The sequence below is a fragment of the Micromys minutus genome (genome assembly GCF_963924665.1).
Source record: "Micromys minutus genome assembly, chromosome: X".
In the NCBI taxonomy this organism is placed as follows: Eukaryota; Metazoa; Chordata; class Mammalia; order Rodentia; family Muridae; genus Micromys; species Micromys minutus.
In genome coordinates this window covers 125,132,733-125,154,289 of record NC_137970.1, presented here as the reverse complement: position 1 = coordinate 125,154,289, position 21,557 = coordinate 125,132,733, and the positions used below count along the sequence as shown (strand labels likewise).

At 44.5% G+C, this 21,557-nt stretch overlaps 1 protein-coding gene across 1 annotated transcript; it reads left to right on the top strand.

Annotated features, from left to right (window-relative positions):
- Positions 1-1,193: 1,193 nt before the first annotated feature.
- Positions 1,194-17,331, top strand: GABRE (gamma-aminobutyric acid type A receptor subunit epsilon; the record flags this gene model as incomplete). Its single annotated transcript, XM_080910254.1, has 10 exons — positions 1,194-1,249; positions 4,703-5,818; positions 6,011-6,153; positions 6,539-6,606; positions 10,995-11,215; positions 11,948-12,030; positions 13,207-13,344; positions 16,236-16,388; positions 16,503-16,702; positions 16,951-17,331. The coding sequence occupies 10 exons, from the start codon at positions 1,194-1,196 to the stop codon at positions 17,329-17,331; spliced, it is 2,559 nt and encodes an 852-aa protein (XP_080766380.1).
- Between the last annotated feature and the right edge of the window lie 4,226 nt (positions 17,332-21,557).

Below are 21,557 nucleotides of genomic sequence, written 5' to 3'. Positions count from 1 at the left end.
TACTGCAGTGATGAAGACCCATTCACTGTAAACAAGCTCAAAAAGTAATAGCAGTGCTGTGAATGTGACAAAGCAGAGGGACACAATAGGGAGGGTGCTGCACAGATCCTTCAGGCCCACAGTGCTTTCTAGAGCAACAGGTAAAGAAGGATGTTGCTGGTGTCCAATGAGAGCTTGTCATGCAAATATCTGAAGTCAATTTAAAGGCTCTATGCTAAATTAATTAATTAATTAATTTTCAAGGAAATTGCTATGCTACTCCCCCCCAACAGGTTTTCTCATTTCTTCTGGTATTCTCTGGAATATTCTCTAAGAAAAAAATGCCTGCCCTATGTGGAGAGGCATTTTTGAAAGCCTCTTCTGACACCCAGGCCCCAAGGCTGAACAGAAAACAATGTTGAATCGGTATCCCTGTGGGATTGTTTTCCAGTGAATGCCTTTATCTGATCCTCTCCTAATGACTGTTCCCTAGTCCCCTAGGTACCCATGGAATTGACTTGTAGAATGGCTCAGACCAGAGGTTACTAGGGAGAACACCTAAGCATCTCTTGTTTCCTGCACCAAGGGTGGTACTGAGTTGGCCAGCTTCCTTAGATGTGCTCTGAAGGGCTGGGGGCGGGTGTGGGGTGAGACCAGGAAAAATCAGTGAGGCTAGGGGAAGATGGGGAGATCGATGGGGCTCAACAGGTTGTAAGAAAGCACATAAGGACCTCAGAGCTCATCAAGGGGTCTGGAAGGGGTTGCAGCAAAGTACCCGCAATGCCCGCGCGCGTGACTTCTCCCTGCCGGTGGAGGCTCACCAGGCCAAAACCGCTAGCGCGTTTTTCCCCCAAGCCCTGGGCCTCATGCTGCAGGCTCGCCTGCTCCTTACTCCTCCCGCCGCCCCCCCCCCACCCCCCGCCCTGGCTGTCTGGCAGCGCCGCAGTGCTGGCGGCTGGGGGCCTTGGCGACAGGGCTCCCTCCTCTCCACCCCCAGCCCGCCCTCCCCAGCCCAGCTCCTCGCTGCGGCAGAGATCACGTCGTCGGAGATTTCCATCGGGGCTCAGGAGGCGGGCCCAAGGTGCGGAGCGCGGCTGGGGCGGGGCGAGTGGGAGGAGTGAAAGTTGGAGCCCAACAAAACCCTCCACCTCGCTCAGAACAGCCAGACCTGCGCTGCGACCTCCACACAGGTGGTCGTGCCAGGCACCGCCGAGATGTTGCCTAAAGTTCTCCTGATGCTCCTCAACATGTTCCTGGCCCTCCAGTGGAGGTAAGTCTCCATCCCGCGACCCAGAGCTTTCTGTGCTCAGCAGGCTTACCGGGACCCCCGGGGTCCCTTGTGCCCAGCCAGGCCAGCCTGATCCCTTGTCCCCTCGACGCGTGCTACCCTCCCGTGGGTCCCCCTATAGGACGGGCGTCCGGGGCTGAAGACAGGGAGCCCGGGGAAGTCAGGTGAGACCATGTTTAGTCCGTTTGGCGTCGTGGACTCCGGCTGGCCCTCAAAGCCCTGGAGCGGTCGGCCGGGAAGAAGAGCACCTGGTTCCCTCTAGTAGTCTGATGCAGGAAGAGGGTAAAGGGCGCGCAGAAACCGCTGGAGCTAGCGCTTACAACTCGGGGGCTGTGCTGGGGACTTTTAGGAAGGTGGTTCGTGGGCTGGGGGAAGCTGAAGTACCTCGAAATGTTTTAGTGTTTCTTAATCTATTCACTCTTACTCACATTTTTTTTTCTTTTTTCGGAGCGCCTGCTAGTACCAGGCAGGATGCCAGACAACTCTGACTTTACTTGCATCCCATCCAGTTGCTCGTTTTCCTTCCAGTCTCAGGCAGGAACCTGAGCCTTGGTTATCTTAGGGCTCCCACCCCACTTACCTCCCCTTCCCCTTCTCACACTAGGCACCCTGCTTGGCCTTAGGGGCAGACCTGAGTCAGAGGCCAGGAATGGTTTTCTTTTCTGAGGTCTGTGGTTTATGGCCTGGATTTCTAGCGCCGCCCCCCCCTTTTCTGCCTTCTCTTGAGCAGCCAGCCTCTGTCCCTTAAACCCATGACCCTGGGCTTTTTGTAAGAAGGATGTCCCTAAGACGTCTTGGTATTTAGGGTGGAAGATGACTGTTTTGTGTGTGTTTTTAATTGGAGACTGTTTCTTGTGGGGTGTGAGCTGTCACAAGTTCTTAAGCTTCCTGATCTGTCGAGGTTTCTAGAAGTCTCTATGGCATTGGGCTTGTGTCTTTTCATTGGTTTGTTTTGAAGAGGGGCAATGTGTCTTTTCCCCAACACAGGTTCTCTAGCTCTTCAGGGAGAGGTATGTGGATCCCTGCTGGCTTTCTGGTGCCCTGAGGTGAGGCTGGCCTCAGAAGGGTCTTGGTAAATGTTTCTGAATGTGTACTAATTATTTCTTGCTATTCATGTCCATTTAGATGGGATTTTTCTGGTAAAAAAGATGGCCGAGGATAAGGGAGGGGGCATGAAGAAGAAGGGAGGGCTATAAGAGGGAAAAACAGCCCATCCAACAGGAGGGGGGGGCAGACACTGACGTGCTCACACTGTCAGCATGGCAACCTGTGATGTCAGGAAAGGGGAGGTGGCAGTGGAGTGTGTTGGGCCAAACTTCCATTTGGCTCATGCTCGGCTTCAAATCAGGTGGATGGTTTTGAGCATAGCCCTTTCTTCATATGGGCATCAGTTTGTCCAACAGTAAATGTAAAAGGATGGCAGATTTGAGAAAGAAACCCAGGGTCTTCCTCACCCTCCTTTGCTTCCCTCCTTAGCCAGATTTGGAAGGTTGTAGTGCAGAGCTTCAGTCTCATCCAGAATTACCACATCTAAAGGGCTATGGATGTCTGAAAAGCTTCCTTGAAAAAACCCCACTAGTCCATTGTGGTTTTATAGGATTTATTCTTTCCAACCTTGCAAAAAAGTTTGGTGGCTTTTGGAGATGTATATACCAAAGGTCTCAGGGTGTGGTTATTTGTTTACATTGGCAAAATCAAATAGGACAGAAGCAACCTCCACTCCCCCCCCACATCATTTTCCTTGTGGTCCTAGTAGAGGATCTCTGATCCCCAGGAGTGTTGGCCTAGGGGATTAGCCCCTCAATGCCTAGGAGACTTGAAAAGCCTTAAGGAAGAAGGCATCATCTAGATATGGCATTTGAAAATGGAAATGCTTTTCCCAATCCCAGCCTTTGCTTAGCCCAATATGGGAATTAGCCATTTCAGAAATGAGAAATGGCAACAGCTTAGCCTATTTATATGCCAATTATACTATTCTAAAAGCTCAAAACACTGCAGAAAAAGAAGAAAAAAAACAACAAATTGAAGCCCAATTTCCAGTCCCCTGGTCTGCACCACAGCAACCTGCTCACCTTAGTCTGCTGCTCTTATTTTGGGGATTAAGTTGCCTGGTGGCTTTAAAATACTATTATAGAAGTGTAATACACAACTGTGAAAACATAACAATCACAAATGAACAACAGCTCAGTGAATTTTCATAAAGTAAACATGATCAGGTGACCAGGACTTATTTGATAAGGAAATAATTGCCCCACCCCTAAGCCCCACCAAACTTAAAATCCTCCTAGAGGAAACCACTCTCTTGCCTTTCAACATCAAATGTTAATTAGTGCTTTTTCAAAAGCTTTTAATTGTATTTTTTCAAGTATATGTAGCAACTGAATATCCATATAGCTACCACCAGCCTTAATATTAATGCATGAATTAATGGTCACTTGTTTTCTCTGCCCCCTATCTACCAGTGTTTTAACTTAGTTTTTTCAAATAAATCTCAAACATATCATTTTGTATATATTGTAGCATTAACGGCTCATATTTAAATTATTGTATAAATTCTTATATTTGAGAGTGATTTGCTCATACTCAAGTTCCACAGTAAGCGTTCAAATCGCTACAATTTTTTTTCTAATTTTGATTTTAAAAACCAGGACTCAAGTGTGATCTATGTATTATGGGCATGATGGTGTTATAATGCCTTTTTACTGAATTAGAACCCATATACAGAAAAGTGCTCAAATGATACGTGTACAACTGCTGTGTCAGAAAATGACCACAGTGGTGCCTTTCGTCGTCGTTTCTCATACCCTAGTGCTGTCACAGAATTTCATATATTCGCAGATGGATTTCTAAAGTGTTTACCGTTGTTATGTTGCTCTTGTTCTTGTTACTAGTATTGCTGTTGTCATTATTGATCCTGGTACCCAAGATGGTCTCTCCTATTGGCTATCCATTTCCTCATTGCAGAAAGCCACAAAGTGCTGCACTATAGCCTACCTTCCTCCATGTCATAACCTCGATATGAATATTATAAAGCCATCCTAGAAATTTTCAACTCTATATGCTTCCAAGCATTCCTCAGCAGTCCTGGCCTTTGGCCTGCCCCTTCCTCTCAGGTGCTGTGGTTCAGGCAGATGTGAGGCTAAGGTTAGTAACAGCATCTGATTGGCCAGAGTGCATGGAAACCATGCCACCTACTAACTTTCACATGAAACAGCCTTTGAAAATTTAGTCATTTGTTGTTGACCATCCTAAAATAAAGAATTGTGAAAAATGAATTATCAACTTATATCTGTTAGTGCCTCCTCGCTTGCTATTACCTCTTACTAATTAAGCCTTGTGGTGTAAATATTTTGTTTTTCTTTTGTCCCAAAAGGCATCAACCCTAACCCTTAGTGATAGGACCCTAGAGCTTAATTTCTTGATTTTATATTCTAGGGTTGGACCTCACGTTAAAATGGAGGATAAACCCCCTGTCCAAGATAAGGAAGACTTCGGCCCTGAGCCTCCCCCTGTGCCACAACCTCTGATTCCGCCTGAATCTCCTGCTGGAGATGACGTAGTCTCTGACCCTAAGTCCCAGCCCCAGTCAGAATCCCCTGGCCATGGTGATGTAGTCTTTAGCTCCCAGCCCCAGCCTGTGCCTCAACCCCAGCCGATGCCTGAGCCTCAGCCTCAGCCGGAGCCTGAGCCTCAGCCACAGCCACAGCCACAGCCACGGCCACAGCCTCTGGCTGGTCGCCAGCCTCTACCCCAACCCCTGCCTTGGCCACTGCCTCAGCCCCAGCCGGAGCCAGAGCCGGAGCCTGAGCCTGAACCGGAACCTGAGCCGGAACCTGAGCCGGAGCCTGAGCCTGAGCCCGAGCCCCAGCCAGAACCCCAGCCTCAGCCTCTGGCTGGACGCCAGCCTCTGCCTCAGCCTCTGCCTTGGCCCCTGCCACTGCCCCTGCCTGAGCCCCAACCTGAGCCCCAGCCTGATCCCCAACCGGAGCCTCAGCCTGAACCCCAGCCGGAGCCCCAACCTGAGCCCCAGCCTCAGCCTCAGACCCCAGGCCAGCTCCAGGCTGGGCGCCAACCCAGGCCCAGACCTCAGCCTGATCCTCAGCCCCAGCCCCAGCCAGAGCCCCAGCCGGAGCCCCAGCCTGAGCCTCAGCCTGATCCCCAGCCACAGCCTGGACCAGAGCCCCAGCCGGAGCCCCAGCCAGAGCCAGAGCCCCAGCCAGAGCCTGCGCCCCAGCCTGAGCCCGAGCCCCAGCCCCAGCCTGAGCCTGAGCCCGAGCCCCAGCCTGAACCTAAGCCCGAGCCTGAGCCGGAGCCCCAGCCTGAGCCTAAGCCCGAGCCTGAGCCTAAGCCCGAGCCTGAGCCTGAGCCGGAGCCCCAGCCCGAGCCTGAGCCCCAGCCTGAGCCCGAGCCGGAGCCCCAGCCTGAGCCCGAGCCGGAGCCCCAGCCTGAGCCCGAGCCGGAGCCCCAGCCTGAGCCCGAGCCGGAGCCCCAGCCTGAGCCCGAGCCGGAGCCCCAGCCTGAGCCTAAGCCCGAGCCCGAGCCTGAGCCTGAGTCGGAGCTGGACCTTGACCTGGAGCCGGAACCGGAGCCCCAGCCCCAGCCCCAGCCCCAGCCCCAGCCCCAGCCCCAGCCCCAGCCCCAGCCCCAGCCTGAACCTGAACCTGAACCTGAACCTGAACCAGAGCCAGAGCCAGAGCCAGAGCTGGAACCGGAGCCCCACTCCCAGCTGGAGCCTCAACCTAGTGGAAAGAAGCTTCCAGCAGAAGAAACAGAACTCACTGATGATGACATGACTAAACGCCCAGGTGGGAAACTGACAAGAGCTTCTCGAATCCTTAACACCATCCTGAGCAACTACGACCATAAACTGCGCCCCGGCATTGGAGGTAAGTTAATGGAAAAAAGCCCCCTCCTCTCCTGAAGGAAAAGCAGGTTTTATATGTAGTTGTAGGCAGGGAGTATGGGTTATCGATGAAGGTGCCACGTACTGATTGGAACAACTGCTGCAGAGCCACCAGGTAAGGCACAATGGCTCCTCTAGATTAAGAATGTCATGGACCTTAGTCAACACTTTTCTTTTCTTTTTTTTTTTTTTTTTTGCCCTCAGTTTTTACAATTCCAAAATAAGATGAATGATTTGAAGATATATGTCTAGCCTTGTGGTCCATGAGCTGGGACTTTCCACAGAAGAACAAAGGAAATAGGATTGGCCCTCTTGTGTGATATCATACCTCTATGTGACATTTACCCTGTACTATGTCTGTCTTGCAGAGAAGCCTACTGTGGTCACTGTTGAAGTTTTGGTCAACAGCCTCGGGCCTATTTCCGTTCTGGACATGGTGAGTACAGAGTTTTGGTAACAGTTTTCCTAGATTGGACACTAAAGGTACCACTTACTCTTGCTTTCTACTGTTGGTATTACTAATACAACAGGTAGGGGGTTGTTGTTTGGGGGTTCTGGTGAGGATTTTTAACCACAAGTAACTTGAGAACATAAATGGAAAAGGTAAGTCTTTTGCTGCCTGAAGAGGACCTTTGAGATTTTGACTCTAATCTTCAGTTTTTCATTCAAAATAAAAACAATAAAACAACTGTAAATATCACAATGGAATGCCTGTCTTTTGTCTGATTATTGGATGAACTTATATCTGTAGTTGACATTTCTTACTGTACACCTATCCCTATTACTTTGTCTTAGTCCTTTTGCCTCCTTCCCTTCCCTGTTATTAATATGATCCCCAGTTAACTTTCATCATCCTCCACTTGAAATACGCCAGTGTTCTTCTGCCCAGTCCTACTGAGCAAGCTTCCTCGGTAATTTGGCTCCTGTATGTTTAGTTCAAACCCACAATCTAGCAAGCAGATTCTCTGCTATGACTGTTCTTTTTCATCCCGTTAAAGTACACAGTCTATAGCCACACTATCATTTGCACATTCTAAAACAACATTGTACCTCAGAGCTGGACCTTTGTGCAAGTCCAAGATGCCATTGATCTAGTTTTTCTCACATTCAGGGTCCAGCTCACACAGCATCTTGTTCAAGACAACTTCTCTGACTCATATAGTAACTAATTGCTCTTGTCATACAACATGCCCCTCTCTGGGTACATGCATTTTTCTGGATTACAGGTAGTTTATCTTCCCTAGTATATTTCATGGTAATTAATTGTTTTACGTTAGTCTTGCTCTCTCTATTATGGAATCCTTGATGCTAAGAACATAGCACACGATAGTTCAAAATGAATTACAAAAGCTGCTCTGCAAAATTCAGATGTGCAGTATTTGACAAAGAAAGGTTGTAACCAGTTCTGTAATAGTAGTGGGCTTGGTTTAACATTCTTAATGGCGTCTAGTAAGCACCACGTGATCCAGAACTCAGCAGCTGATGTTGAGAAGGGTGGTCCCAACGACTCAGAGGTAAGTAGCCTTGATGGGAATCAAGCTGTGTACACAGACCGGGTAAAAGCCTGGCTCATGATGTTTTTGTAGGTGTACGCTCTGCCCTTTCTATTATGCCATTCTAAATTCGAGAAAACTGATTCCTTCATTAATAAGCTGCCCACTTTCACCTACTTAGTGTTGTCTAAATTTCATAGGCTAATAAGTAGGAGAGATCACACACATTCATAAATACAGCAAATGATCCAAGAGTTGCTTGGCTCTATTCTGGATGAATGTCCTATGAAATCAATAGGCAGTACAATTCCTCAAGCAATTTGTGTGGGTCATAATTTGGGGGAACTAGTTTTAATACTCTGCAAGAATCCTTGTAGCAGCAGACCATTAGCCCCACTTATAATACATAAATGCACCTTCTCTCCTTGTTCAACACCTATTAATACTGCTAGCGCCAGTCTCACCTGAGCTTCTAGGAGGACTTATACCCAACAAGCCATAAGTGTTCAGTCTAATCATCCAGAAGTCATTCGACTTGATATCAGACACAGAGCTAGTTCGCCATGAAAACAAGAGCGTGACTTATATAAATTGGTACTTTTTAGCCTTCCAAAGCCTTATATTATACATAATCTTCCCCAGAAGTTTCAGCTTCTACACAATTCCACATGATTTAATGAAACAAAGGGTGAGTCCCTGTTCTTGTTTAGCCCGCTTTCCTCTAATTCATTTGCTGAGGAGAACATATGTGTTTACCACACAGCCACAGATCATGACAATGTCATGTCATGGATTATCTCTGTTGTTTTTTTGTGCCAGCCAAGTCTCCTTTTTGGGCATCAGAATTTGAAGCAATTGATGGTCTCAGCAAGGTTTCTTGGTCAAAGAGGTAACAACCTAGTCAGTGGAGTTGGTTAACTGAGTATTTGGTGCCAGTCACTTGGGCAGGTAAAATAGTAGAGAGAAACCTAAAACCATTGCCTATACATTGTAATAAAATATTTCTATTCATTCCTTTGTTTAACTCTGAAAATACCCAGTCTGGGCTTAAAAGGAGTGACTGGTCTGGATAAAACTTTCTGGGCACAGCATCCCCAGTTGCTAATGCTGGCTCTTACTATGGTAATTATTGGAGGTGATTTTAATTAAGCCAGTTCTGAAATAACACATTTCTATTTCAGCTAAACTAGAAGATTTAGTTACCTGTCAAACTTGATCGCAAACCATTAGCTATATGTTGATGTATGAAGAATTTATAATTGGTATCTTCTTTAACAGCAGCGAAATGCTTGTTTGAACATTATATAGCAGACCTACAGCATGGCTGGAGGAGAGAAAGATTTCTAATACACCACCATGCAGTTCATGTGCTGAGATGCGAATGAGACTTTTTGCCTGCTACTGGGAAGGTGCAAATTCTTTGAGGCTCTTTGTGAGGGTACATGGGGTAGGACAGGACAAAACATGACAGGACAGGGCTAGACAGGATCAGGAGCTCTGCTATTATCTGCTGGCTTTTCTAGTTCATTGTGGTAAACACATTGCCCTTTACTTTCTTTTCTGGCTCCTAGCAGTTTGATGGCTGCTTCAGTGCAGTAAAGGCCAGAGGAGGTTAATGCTCTTTATGGTCTGGGTTTCTGTGACCAGTGTCTCATTCGTAATGGACAAATATTCTATCACTGAAGTACGTCATCGACCCCTTTTGGTAACTTTTTTTAAAAGCATTGAGGCAGGGTCTCACTCTGTTGCCCAGGCTGGCTTTGGTTCAGTGTAGCCCAGACATAGCTTGAACTTTCTATTCTCCTGCCTCAACTTCCCAAGTATCTAACATTACAGGCCTGTGTCATGAGGCCCATCTGATACTTATTTTGGTGCAAGTGAAGGCAATAACAGGGTAAGGTCATGGTAAAGGTGCTCTGAGTGGCAGCACTAGTGTGGCTCCAAGTCTCAGTTTACACGCTGCTAAAATAGACAACTGGGCTTTAAAAATGTACATAGCTCTGGTGCTTGTTTCAAACTGATACAAATGTGTTGCCATCAATGTATTGCCCTACAAGCGTCAGTCACATGAACTTGCTTCTTGTTCTTCCTCTTAAACATCTTTCTTGATGTTTAGTAGACAGTTTATTGGATCCATAACATATAGAGACCACATAATCATGAAGCTATCAATTCATGTGCACACTCTTCAGAGGTTATGTGCACTTATTTGAAAGGAAATATAAAACAAAACACAAACATAATTCTCCTTGTTAAAGAAAAAAAGCATGGCAAAAGATAGACATTTCTCTTGTGAATCAAATAATTTCATTTTAAAACATAATTCTTGGGAATGAATAGCTGGGGTTAATTAATAGCTGTGCTCCATGAATAGAATCTGAAAGGGAGCCTCTCCTTTGTACAATGAGTTGTGTGTGCTTATACATTTCTGAGGACTTTTGAGCTGGGATTTTTGATTTGCACCGTAGGGACTGAAAGTGTGTTGACCTAGTAAGAGTAGCACCACTGTCCTATGTAATTGTAATGAAGTACTGAGTTCAGCCGTCCAGTGATCCTCTATAGCCCAGGGGCTTATTGATGAATACAATGTGCTACCTGTTTGAGAATATTATTTTCTTTTCAGGACAGGACAGTGGAAAATTCCTGCACCCAAACATATGTTGCTTTCCTCTTTGTAATCCTAGATGGATGCAAGCCTAAGGATATGTCAATAGTATGAGGCCTCTGCCTATTGTTAGAGAGGAGAGGCCACAATATCAGCCATGGAAGGCAGCAGAGCTGTTTGAGGGTACTTCCCAGGAAAATGAGGCAGCATGCTTACAACTCTGAGATGATCCCAGGCTTTGTAATAAGATCCCATATCAAACAACGAAACAAAACCAAACAAAAATGGTTAAATGTCACTTGTGATGATTGATTCTCTAGAACAGGATTTAGACTTGCTTTGAATTCTTCCATAAGGCAAAAAGTAAGTTTCTGTGAGAAAGTAGGGAACTCATTTATAGAAACCCTTTCTACAGCTCTAAGTGTAGAATGGTATTGCCCACTACATCCTGTGGGCATTTGGCATGCTTAGTTGTGCCAATGAAGCAGGATGTGATTGACTTCTTGGCTGTGGTAATATCTCAGTCCCCTTCAGTGCTGACACTGAAAGAATTGGGTTCAAAAGATGGTACTTTGTCCCTCTTCAGCTTCTTGGGCCTGTGTCCCATTAATTCTACCAGGCTGTCTTCGGGGTTCCATGTTAAGGTGTGACAAACACCACATTTGCATGTGATGGTCTTTTGTCTACTTAGCCCCAAGTATATGGTTTTCTGTCCCTTCCCACCAGGAATATTCCATTGACATCATCTTCTACCAGACCTGGTATGATGAACGTCTTCGTTACAATGACACCTTTGAGACCCTTATTCTACCTGGCAACATGGTGAGCCAGCTATGGATTCCGGATACCTATTTTAGGAATTCTAAGAGGACCCAAGAGTATGACACCACCATACCCAACCAGATGGCTCTCATCCACAAGGATGGAAAGGTGTTGTACTCAGTTAGGTATGTCAAACCTTTAGTGTTTCGCCTTCTAGGACTCTCTTACTCTTCCAGAAAATTTTAGCTAGGGAATCCTAAGTAGATATATCATTCTGAATAATATTTCTAAAACCCTGTGCAGCTTTTCTAGACTAGGAATTCAACCTCTTCCTGTGCAGATATAAGACACTGAGATCTTAAATAAAAGATACTGCTTAAAGACACTGTTTTTAAAAGCTGCCAAGTGTTTTGGTAACCATAGGAGCTATTGTTTGCCCCACAGTCTAGAAGGTAGGTGCTAGCATGACTACATTAGCTGGACAATTCCATCCCAAGTGGGTATAGAATATAAAGACACATCCACGGTAACAGAATTGTCCAGGCACAGTAGAGATACATCAGTTTGGAAAAGTACTCTGAATTAGGCTACATACCTTGAATGCCTGGAAGGAGATGGATATGTCAGCAGTATGGGATGGTGGAAGTAGCACAGGACTAGAGCACTGGGTTGAACAAGAAAGAAAAATCAATCTAGGCTGGCCCATGTACTTCTTCGATAATATAGCCTTGTAGTCAGATTTTAGAAGTTCTTCTTCCTCTCTTTGTATCACTCCTTTGGGCTTTTTTTTTTTTTTTTTTTTTTTTTTTGTCTTAAATTCTACTAATGCCACTCACTAGAGGTGATACCCTGGTCAATGTTGAGTAAATATCTAAGTGCACAGAGCCAGCCTAATGAGGCTCCTTTCTCCCTTCCAGGATGACCATTGATGCAAGATGCTCACTCCACACGCTCAATTTTCCAATGGATACTCACTCTTGCCCTCTGTCTTTCTCTAGCTGTGAGTACCTTCTTAGGTTTCTGGGGATCCAGAGATATGCTGGGCCCCTCTTTTGCTCATCTTTGCCTTTTACATTTTTCTGCTTCTGCTTTTTTTCCTGTGATGGTGCCAAGGTTGCTATAAGCCTCCATTTTCCATCTTCACCCCTTTTCCTGTTAGCAAAGCTGTGTGTGCATTACTTTGGCTTTATGTTGAATTCTTCCCTCACCCTTGCTTTACATTAAGCTAGTCCCCTGCTTTGGAAGTGTATCTGAAGTATGCCTGCTCCTCTCCATCTCTGCATTGATGCAGGGCTTTAACCATCTTCTGCTTGGACTTCTGCAACATCTTCACTTTGAAACAGAATGTGTCCTAAGCAAAATTCATTGTCTCTTCCCAACTCCTGCCTCCAAAGCAAATGTGTCGCTTCTGTGTTGCCTCATTGAAGGGTGCCATCATTCACCCAGTTACCCAAGCCAAGAACTCTGACACCCCCTCTCATTGACCTCCTACATCTACTCAGTTCACGCATCCTGTTGGTGTTCCCTCCAAATCTCTACTGATCTCACCTCCATCCTCACATTCCGACTAGAGTGTTAACTTTCATTCATCATTTCAAATCTATTCTTAGCTGGCATAGATAAATTATAAATGCCTTAATATGAACCTCAAAGCCCTTCATGACCTGACGCCTGCTGCTTTCTGGTATACAACCCATCTGTGAAATAGTCTCCCTAAAGTGTTGCTGTTTCCACATTCACCTTTCTGTGCTCCCCTTTCACCTTCTTCAGCCTTATTTGTATTGAGAACATTTGGTTTCAAAACTTAAAGTGAATGCCCCATGCTCTAGGAAATCTTTTCTGAGAGTGTCCCCAAGTGATCTTTCCCTACTTTGCCAATTATTCCATGGGTAGAGATTTTTCAGAGCAACTCCAAAACTCACAGATCTGTATGGCTTTACTCAATGAAATGCGAATGCTGGAAGGTAGGTTCATGCCTTACTTCTCTTTGCATTCAAAGCCCAGGTCAAATGTACTTATTGAATACACATCGATAACTAGGCTAGAGGTAGGGGCTCAAAACTGGTGAAGCCAAAGTTAAAAGTCCAAGCCATGGCATAAGCTAACACCATGTTTGTGGGGCCCTCAGCTGGGCTCTCCAGTCTCATTTACTCCTATTTTCTACATTGATTTTCAGTTTCCTATGATGAACATGAAATAATCTACAAGTGGGCGAATTTCGAGCTTGAAATCAATGCGAAGAACACTTGGAAGCTATTGGAGTTTGATTTTATAGGAGTGAACAACAAAACTGAAATCATCTCCACCCCAGTTGGTAGGTGAACAGTGAGAGCTGGGCAGAGCTTGAGGGAGTAGTACCAGTAACTGGAAGCAGGTATTTGTACAAATGCTGTGTAAAGAGCCCATAGAAACACTCTCAAGGACATCGCTTCTCTCTCATATATGCTAAACACTTACAGCTGTTTGCAGAGGAAACTGAGACTTCATAGCTATGCCTCATTCTCATCTGCAAAGAAGTAAGTGTTTTGCCAAGCCCCTTGAAGGATTGGGTAAGTAGACACATTTTTGTAACCTTCAGTACGTTCATCTACCTCTGGCTTTTACATCCTTTGTGTTCAATGTCTTTGTTGTATTACTGACTACTTGGACAACATTTGATGGGGTACTCTGTGTGATTTCTCCAAACCCTGAACCAAGTCAAGCTGGTTGAGTGGTAAGGAAGATCCACACTAGCAGGAGGTAGAAGTGGAAGCTACAGTACTAATGGTAGATAGTGGGGCTTGGAAAGTCTGCAGATGGTTACTCAGCTGCAATGGCTGGTACGGTAACATTATCTTAAAGGAGTAACTGTGTAAAGCACATATTTTCACCAAAGGCTTCATAGTGGAATCAACATAAACATTTTTTTCTGATTTAGTTCCTGACAAGGATAATAGAGGCAGACTCTGGATCTCTTAACTTGTGGCTCCCAAATAGATGTGAGCATAATTGTTTGTATTCCTAGGTGATCTGAATGAGGAGCCAAGGAGTCTTCCCAGGGTAGCTCTGAGAGCAACCCTGGACTTTCTTCACATGTACTGACAAGAATGTGGATGGAGCAGGTTACCCAGCCAGCCTTTTGTCATCTATTTTGCTTTGCTTCTGTGTGATGATGACATATAAACATCTGCTATTGCTACTGTTGGTCACTGGGTGATGGGCAGTTTATGCTAACCTGACTAAAGCTTTGCTTATACAGTACTAGGCAGGGAATGGGTGCTGCTTTTCCCTTTCCTGGGACACTGAGAAAGCCTCTTTGCTTGCTTTGGCTTGGGATTCTTGCTCTTCTACTACATAACTATGGGCCTGCCTCTTAGTACTTTAGTTTATCCAGATAGGTGGAGCACCATCATCGGAACTGGCAGAAGAGACAAGGCTCAGGGGCTTTCAAGTCACTAGTGGTTCCGTTTAGTAGTTGGTTTTTGCACTGTTTCAAAATGGTGCCCTAGTGACTACAAAGCCCCAGAGTCAGCATCATCAGTGAAGCAATGGCAGTAGGTAAGCAACATCTCTTACTGTGGAGAAAGAAATAGGTCTTTTTCTTTGGCTAGAGACTACTTATTCTGAATTCATAGTGTCTCCACTGTCAGAGTTATTTTTGAGTCAGGTCCCAACTCTCCCAGTTTGACCCTGGGGCAGTTCTTTCTAGCTAGAACATACATGTACTCATTTTTCAGGGTTTTGAATGCAGCAGTGCCATACAACTTGGGCTACCTTGGACCTTAGAGTGGAGTTTTCTGCTTCTGGAGCTTCTCAGAAAGTACAGCCTTGTCTGTAATAAGTAAACCATTCTTCACTGATGGCTGTTGAGTCTCTGAGGAAATCTTGTCATGATCAAGAGGTCAGCATCTTGCAAGGAGATTATTTTCTTCCATAGACAGCTCATCCCATCAGAAAATTCTTCTTGCTCATCTAAAATGGGAGTTGATGGAACATTTATCCATCAGATCTTGTTCTTTTCCCCTATAACTACCCAGTTTACATTAACTGAAGTCATTCTTCCAAAAGTCAAATGTAAAGATCTAGGGTTAACATTAGAACATACATTTGTATTCTATTGGGACTCTCCTCCCCAGTTCCTTTTCTTCTCTTATTCTTCGATGCTTTCAGTTCAGTGGCCCTTTGGACACTGTTTTAATTGCATCTTTTTTGACAGTGCATCCTCCAACTATGATCTGTACAAAGCAGGTAAGAACTAGAGTCATCTTTAATCCATTTTGTTTAGGCTTGGCTTTCAATCCTAGATAACACTCTTCCATTGGCATTGCTTCTTCACTTGGAATACATATTAGTATCATTGTCTTATCAAATCTCTAGCTTTTAATAAAGGTGGTTTCTTCTTTAATCAGAATGAATAAAATTTAAAGAATAAGAAACCCAACAGCACAGTACATCTTGTGACAAACATATTAAGGGACTTTTAGTCATAGTCAAGCCTCCAGGACAGATGGACTAATAATTTGGTCATTCTGGCTAGTAGCAGAAAAGAGCAGGAAGTTTCCCACTGACCATAAGTCACTTATTTGCCTTTCTCTGAAGAACCAAGAAGCTTTGCTCCTCTAAGGTCAAGTCTTCCAACACTTGGAGAAAAGGTTGCTCTCAACCTGCACTGGCCCACTCAGACTTGCCAGGCAGGTGATCTGTTTTCTTTACAGTCTGCAGTGTAGACAATTAGTGTTTGTGTCTGCTTTCCAAGGAGTCTTTGGCTAACCCAAGTGGGCATGCTATGAGAGCTAGCAGTGCAGATAATGTTGTGACATCACAAATTATACACTGCATCTCTGTGGGTTGGAAGATCTCAGCTAGCCATCATGGTCTTGATAACATGAAAGTAAAGTTTGTGGGGTTGTTTTTTGTTTGTTTGTTTTTATTTTTAACTTTTCTCTCACTACTGCTACTCTGGGAAAAACAGATTTTGGGAGAGTATATCAGGAAACTGAAAGTAGGTTTATTAATACTCTTGTGTCAGCTTATCTCTCAACTGGCCATGGGTCTTAGAGTAAGTCTCATCTCTGAGCTTCTACTGAGCCGCACTGAAATATCGTGCCTTTATTCTAGAACCCTGGAAGGGTTTTCCATGAGCTGGACTGAGGGACCCACACTATATGTGCCACACTGGACATCAGGCCAGTACTGCAATGCAGTGATATATTTGATGTCTTTCAGGTGACTTCATGGTCATGACATTCTTCTTCAATGTAAGCAGGAAGTTTGGCTTCATTGTCTTTCAAAACTATATCCCTTCTTCTGTTACCACAATGCTCTCCTGGGTCTCCTTCTGGATGAAGATAGAAGCTGCTGCTGCCAGAGCCTCTGTAGGTAAGAAAGTATGGTGATATTAAGCGTGGGCATATGTCATAGATTAACATTGACCGAGGGGAATATTTGCCTTCTCCTGTCGTCCTATAGAAATGTCACTCCTTCTTCTTATAGGGGTCAGTTCTGTGCTTGCCATGGCCACACTGGGCACCTTTTCTCGTAAGAATTTCCCTCGTGTCTCCTATCTCACAGCTTTGGACTTCTACATTGCGATTTGTTTCGTCTTGTGCTTCTGTACTGTACTAGAGTTCACTGTGCTCAACTTCCTGACCTACAATAATATTAAACGACGGACTTCTCCAAGGTTCTACCAAGTAAGAGCCAGGTGTTTGTATGGGAAGCAAAACTTTAGACTGAAGATAAGAGGGTTATGGCATGTGGGTGTCTAGCTTTCCAAGTGAGGACAAGTTCCCTGGGGTTATAGAGGAAATAAACCTAGTGTGATAGCCCGGAGGGCCTAGAACTGGTGTGGAAAGTATAGTTTCTAGAAAATTCTAGGCAACCTTTCCTCTTGACTCACATTCTCTTGACCATTTCTTTATCTGTTTTTTTCCTATTTCAGCTTCCAACCAATAGCCGTGCTAATGCGCGTACTCGAGCTCGTGCACGCACCCGTGCTCGTGCTCGTGCCCGTGCACGCCAGCAGCAGGAAGTGTTTGTGTGTGAGATTGTCACCTATGGAGGAAACTCTGAAGAGGTGTTTCAGTGGTCTCCAAGATCAAGAAGACTTCATTGTCCTTGGAGGCGGCGTGGCCGAAGCTATGTGTGCTTCAGGGTCCTCAGGAAGTACTTCTGCATGGCTCCTGGTTGTGAGGGTGGCAGCTGGCAGCGGGGCCGCATCTGCATCCATGTTTATCGCCTGGATAACTACTCCCGGGTCCTTTTCCCCATTACATTCTTCTTCTTTAATGCGATCTACTGGCTGATTTGCCTTCACCTGTAGGCTGCAGCTGGTAGCTCATGGGGCAACCACCTCAGTTCCCCGGGAGGTCCTAAGCCCCTTTGCCAAGGGAGTTGGGAGACGATAGCAAGAGCAGCAAGCCTGAATAGAGTTTGTCTCTGCTGGTCCTCCTTCACTCATTCTTCTCAACAGCACTTCTCATTCCATTGTGGTGCGAAGGGGCCCAGCTCAGGCTCAGCCCCAGAATGCACAAAGCAACAGTATAACAATATAGACATCCTTAAGCCTTTAAATAAGATTATTTGATGTTTTTTCTCCCTGCCCTCTCTTCTTCTACACACACACACACACACACACACACACACACACACACACGCACACACGCACGCACGCACGCACGCACGCACGCACACACGCATGCACACCACGATCTGTAGGAGGAGAGGAACCAGCAAGTGGGCCCGGTTGGGAAAGTAATCCATCTCTGCTGCCACGCCATCTCCTTCTCCCCCCTGCCTCCATCTGCATTACCAATTCAGTTCCCTTCATCTAATGGGTATCTATTCTTATGTGCAATGTTTGTAATTTCCCCTGCTTTGTGTGCCTCCTTCTTCCTCTTCCTTGATCCCTGTGATTCTTTCTGTAACTTCCCCAGTGACTTTCCCATCCCTGATACAGGTGATAGGCTTTGTGTCTCCCAGGGACCAAGAAACCAAGAACACTCTGTTGAGCAGTGGTCATTGCGTACCCCTCATTGTGCTCACTTCAGGCACAGTCTAATGGTTTGATTGCTTCCTTGGTTCCTGGTCCCATAAGCCTGTCAACTTCCATCTCTGGGGCACTCACACAATTGCAATCAATTGAACTCCCTTAAATTTGTATAACATTTTCCCTTTGGCAAAATACTTTTGACAGAACATTTCTATTTGGAATCTTGTTATAGCCCTGTGACATCTATGGACACAGGCTGTCGTCATAGGGTAGATGGCAACCATGAGACACGGATTTCTATGGGACTCTGAATCTTTCTGGAAGCCAGTCTGGAGCCCCCTGTCACCTTTTAAAGTGCATGGCAGGGCACTTAATTTTATTTCACTTGCTGGCACCCCAGTGGCAAGACTATAGTGACAGGCCCCTTCAGCATGGGCTTGCTCCATAACTAGGCCTGAGGTGTTCAGACTACTCCACAGGTTGAACTCCTGCCTCTAATAACCCAATGAGATGAATTTGTATATGCCCCAATGCTTGTATATGCTGAACAGAATCAGTGTTTGTATTTTATGGGGGTGGGTGGGATTGGGAAATCCATCTGCTTCTAGTCACCACCATCTGTAAAGGGGAAATATATAAATAAAAGTATCAGCAAGCATTCAAGGTGTGGTTGTTTCTCTACCCCCAACACCCATGCATTTTGTTGAAAATTCAATATATTCTTTGACAATCTCATATATCACACAGTATAATGGGATCATGGTCACTGTCACTACCTGCTGCCTCTTTATCTCCCTTCTACTCCAGCCAAGCCTACTCTTCACAGTTCTCCTACCCACATTTTATGTGTATTTGTGCTATGTTCTGGTTGGGTGGTTAAATAACAAGGGTTGCCTGGCATGAACATGTCCTCTGGAGTATGGAGGACTCCCCAGTAACTACATAACTGAAAAGCATGAATCACTGATGCCCTTAGCAGCAGTACTCAACAGTAGTTCCCTGGGGAAGGCAGGATCCCCAGAGCTTTTCCTTCACCCTTGAAGAATGATGACAGTTCCAGTCTTGTGTCCTCAGCTGTTGTGAGTTCATATCTTAGGCAGAAACCAGCACTTGACAGCACTTGCCTATCATTTGGCTCTCCACTTTCCAGACATGTACCAAGGATGCTTCTCGTTACTAGGGACGAAAGGGGCCAAACAGCAGAATGTGTGGCTGCCTTCAAACATCATTTCACTTCCTCCATCCCCTCCATGTCCCTTATGTAGTGCTTTTCATTCTAGTTCCTACCCAGATGCTGCTAGAGTCCAATGATTTCACACCGCAATGAAGAATCCCAGGAAGATGGACATTCTTTGGCACAAGGAAGGCATTTTCTTCTGGTCATACAACCCAGCAGTAGTGGAGTCTGTGATATAATCTGCCAGGAGTAGAGTGGAGACGTATTCCAGAAATCTTAAACCCTTACCCCAAGTAGAAATCATTTGTCAAGCTGGAGACTTAAGTTGTTTACCTCTCAAAAGAAGTTTCTGAAGGTGTACTGAGTGTTAGCCCTAGTGACACTCCTACAGGAACCCAGAGGACATTAAAGTGTCTATTAGTAGTTATGTTGTCATAACATCTTTCCTGTGATATTCAATCACTTTACTGTATAAGAAATCTATCTGCTTGGCTTGGAAACATGGCTCAGTTTGGAAAGTATGTTCCTAGCACACGCAAAGCCCCAGATTTAATCCCCAGTACTACAAAAATGAAAAAGGTGCCTATATCCCTACCTAAATGGTTATAATGCATTTTCTGATGTCTTAAACCAATGCAAGTGACAAGTAACATGTGGAACAAGGGAGATAGTTCTCCCTTTTGATTTTTAATTAAGAGAACAGGGAAAATGATCATCTGGCTCCTAAGCAAAATAGGCATGTATATTGTAAGTACACACATTCAAATGTGCTTTGAAGCATAGAAAGAGTACAAATCAGATTTCATAATTGTCTATAATAAACTTTTATGATACCTAAGATCCCTACCATTTGTAGATCTTAAAATCATATAATTAGGTATTTAACAAAGAAGAAATTGAAATAGTAATTGGGCATACACCTGAAAAATTAATGAGCAAAATATTACATTATAAAACCCACAGGATACAGCCAATAATAAGTTCACATAAGGCAATCATAATTTAGACACATTTTAGCTATTAAATAGAGAAAACAAAGGAGCTCAGCATCAAAATCTAGAGAAAAAGAAGGATCAAAACATCATAGAAAAGTTTGTGGAACGAAAGACTTTTTGATATAAACAATATAGATATGTCTACTTAAGCATTTGAAACACAACAAAAGTGTTCCTTTCCTTTTATATCCAAATTAAAGGTGGTGGTTTCCATGCAAAAGGAAAGAAGAGAGAAAGAATAGGAGGTGAAAAGGAATAAAATTCAATACATGTATGTTTTAAAAGAAGAAATTCCTTTAGGATATTATTGGTGAATATGTTTATGTACTCAGCATAGCAAAGAACCCTTTAAACATGACATAAAATACCAGCAACTGCAAAGTAAATGACTTAAAATGTGTCATACTAAAATAATAACAAAACCCCCAAACCAATATACAGTCACAAGTCAGTCTTCATTGGAAACAGTTTCTGAACTCAAAATAAATGTAAATTTTTCTATGTGCCTATGTATGTGGGGGTGGGGTGTGCATGTAGGTCATTAAATGAGAAAGGAAATTATGAAAGGGAAGGACGTGATCTAAAAATCAGGACAAAAGAATGTGTATGATATGAAAGAGTGAAAAGAGAGGGAACTGGCCAGAGAGCGGGACAGCAGTGGACAAAAGGATGAATTCTGACAATTTGTAAAGGTATACATCTATGCGTATATGAAAACCATTACTTTGCATGCTGCATTTTATGGCACTTATTCCTACCTCCTTTCCCTCCTTCCTCTCCCTCTCACTTCCTCCTCTCCCTCTCACTCCCTCCTCTCCCTCCCTTCCTTCTCTCCCTCTTCCTCTCCCTCTCAGGGCTGCAGTATAAATGTACAAATTTGTAAGTTCTCTGATCAACTCTATTCCTGTTAGATGTCAGATTTTATTTTCTGTAAAAGTTCTCACCTTGTCCCCTCCTCCTTTATTGTTCAAAGTTATCCCACCCAGCATCTTACTATTCTCATATCATCTTGACATAGTTTAGTCATATCATGGTAAAAAAAAAAAAAAAAAAAAAAAAAAAAACTTCCTTGAATGGTGTATTCGTCATAGACAGTACCATGCACACTGTGACTAAGCCCAAACCCTGAAGATTTCATGGTGGTTACTTATCTGAAAACAGTCCAATGGGGAGAGTATAGTTTCTGGGCCACACATTTGAAGGCTGCAACAGTAAGAAGGCTGCATACAGAAACTGAGGTTGGCCAATTCTTACTAATTAGTACTATTATCCCACAAAATAATCCAGAGAAACCCAAAGTCATTAACAAGGGTCAACAGGTAATTATCAGTCACGAGACCTCATTAGAAATATACACAGGGAAGTTTATCACCTTATACAGCCAC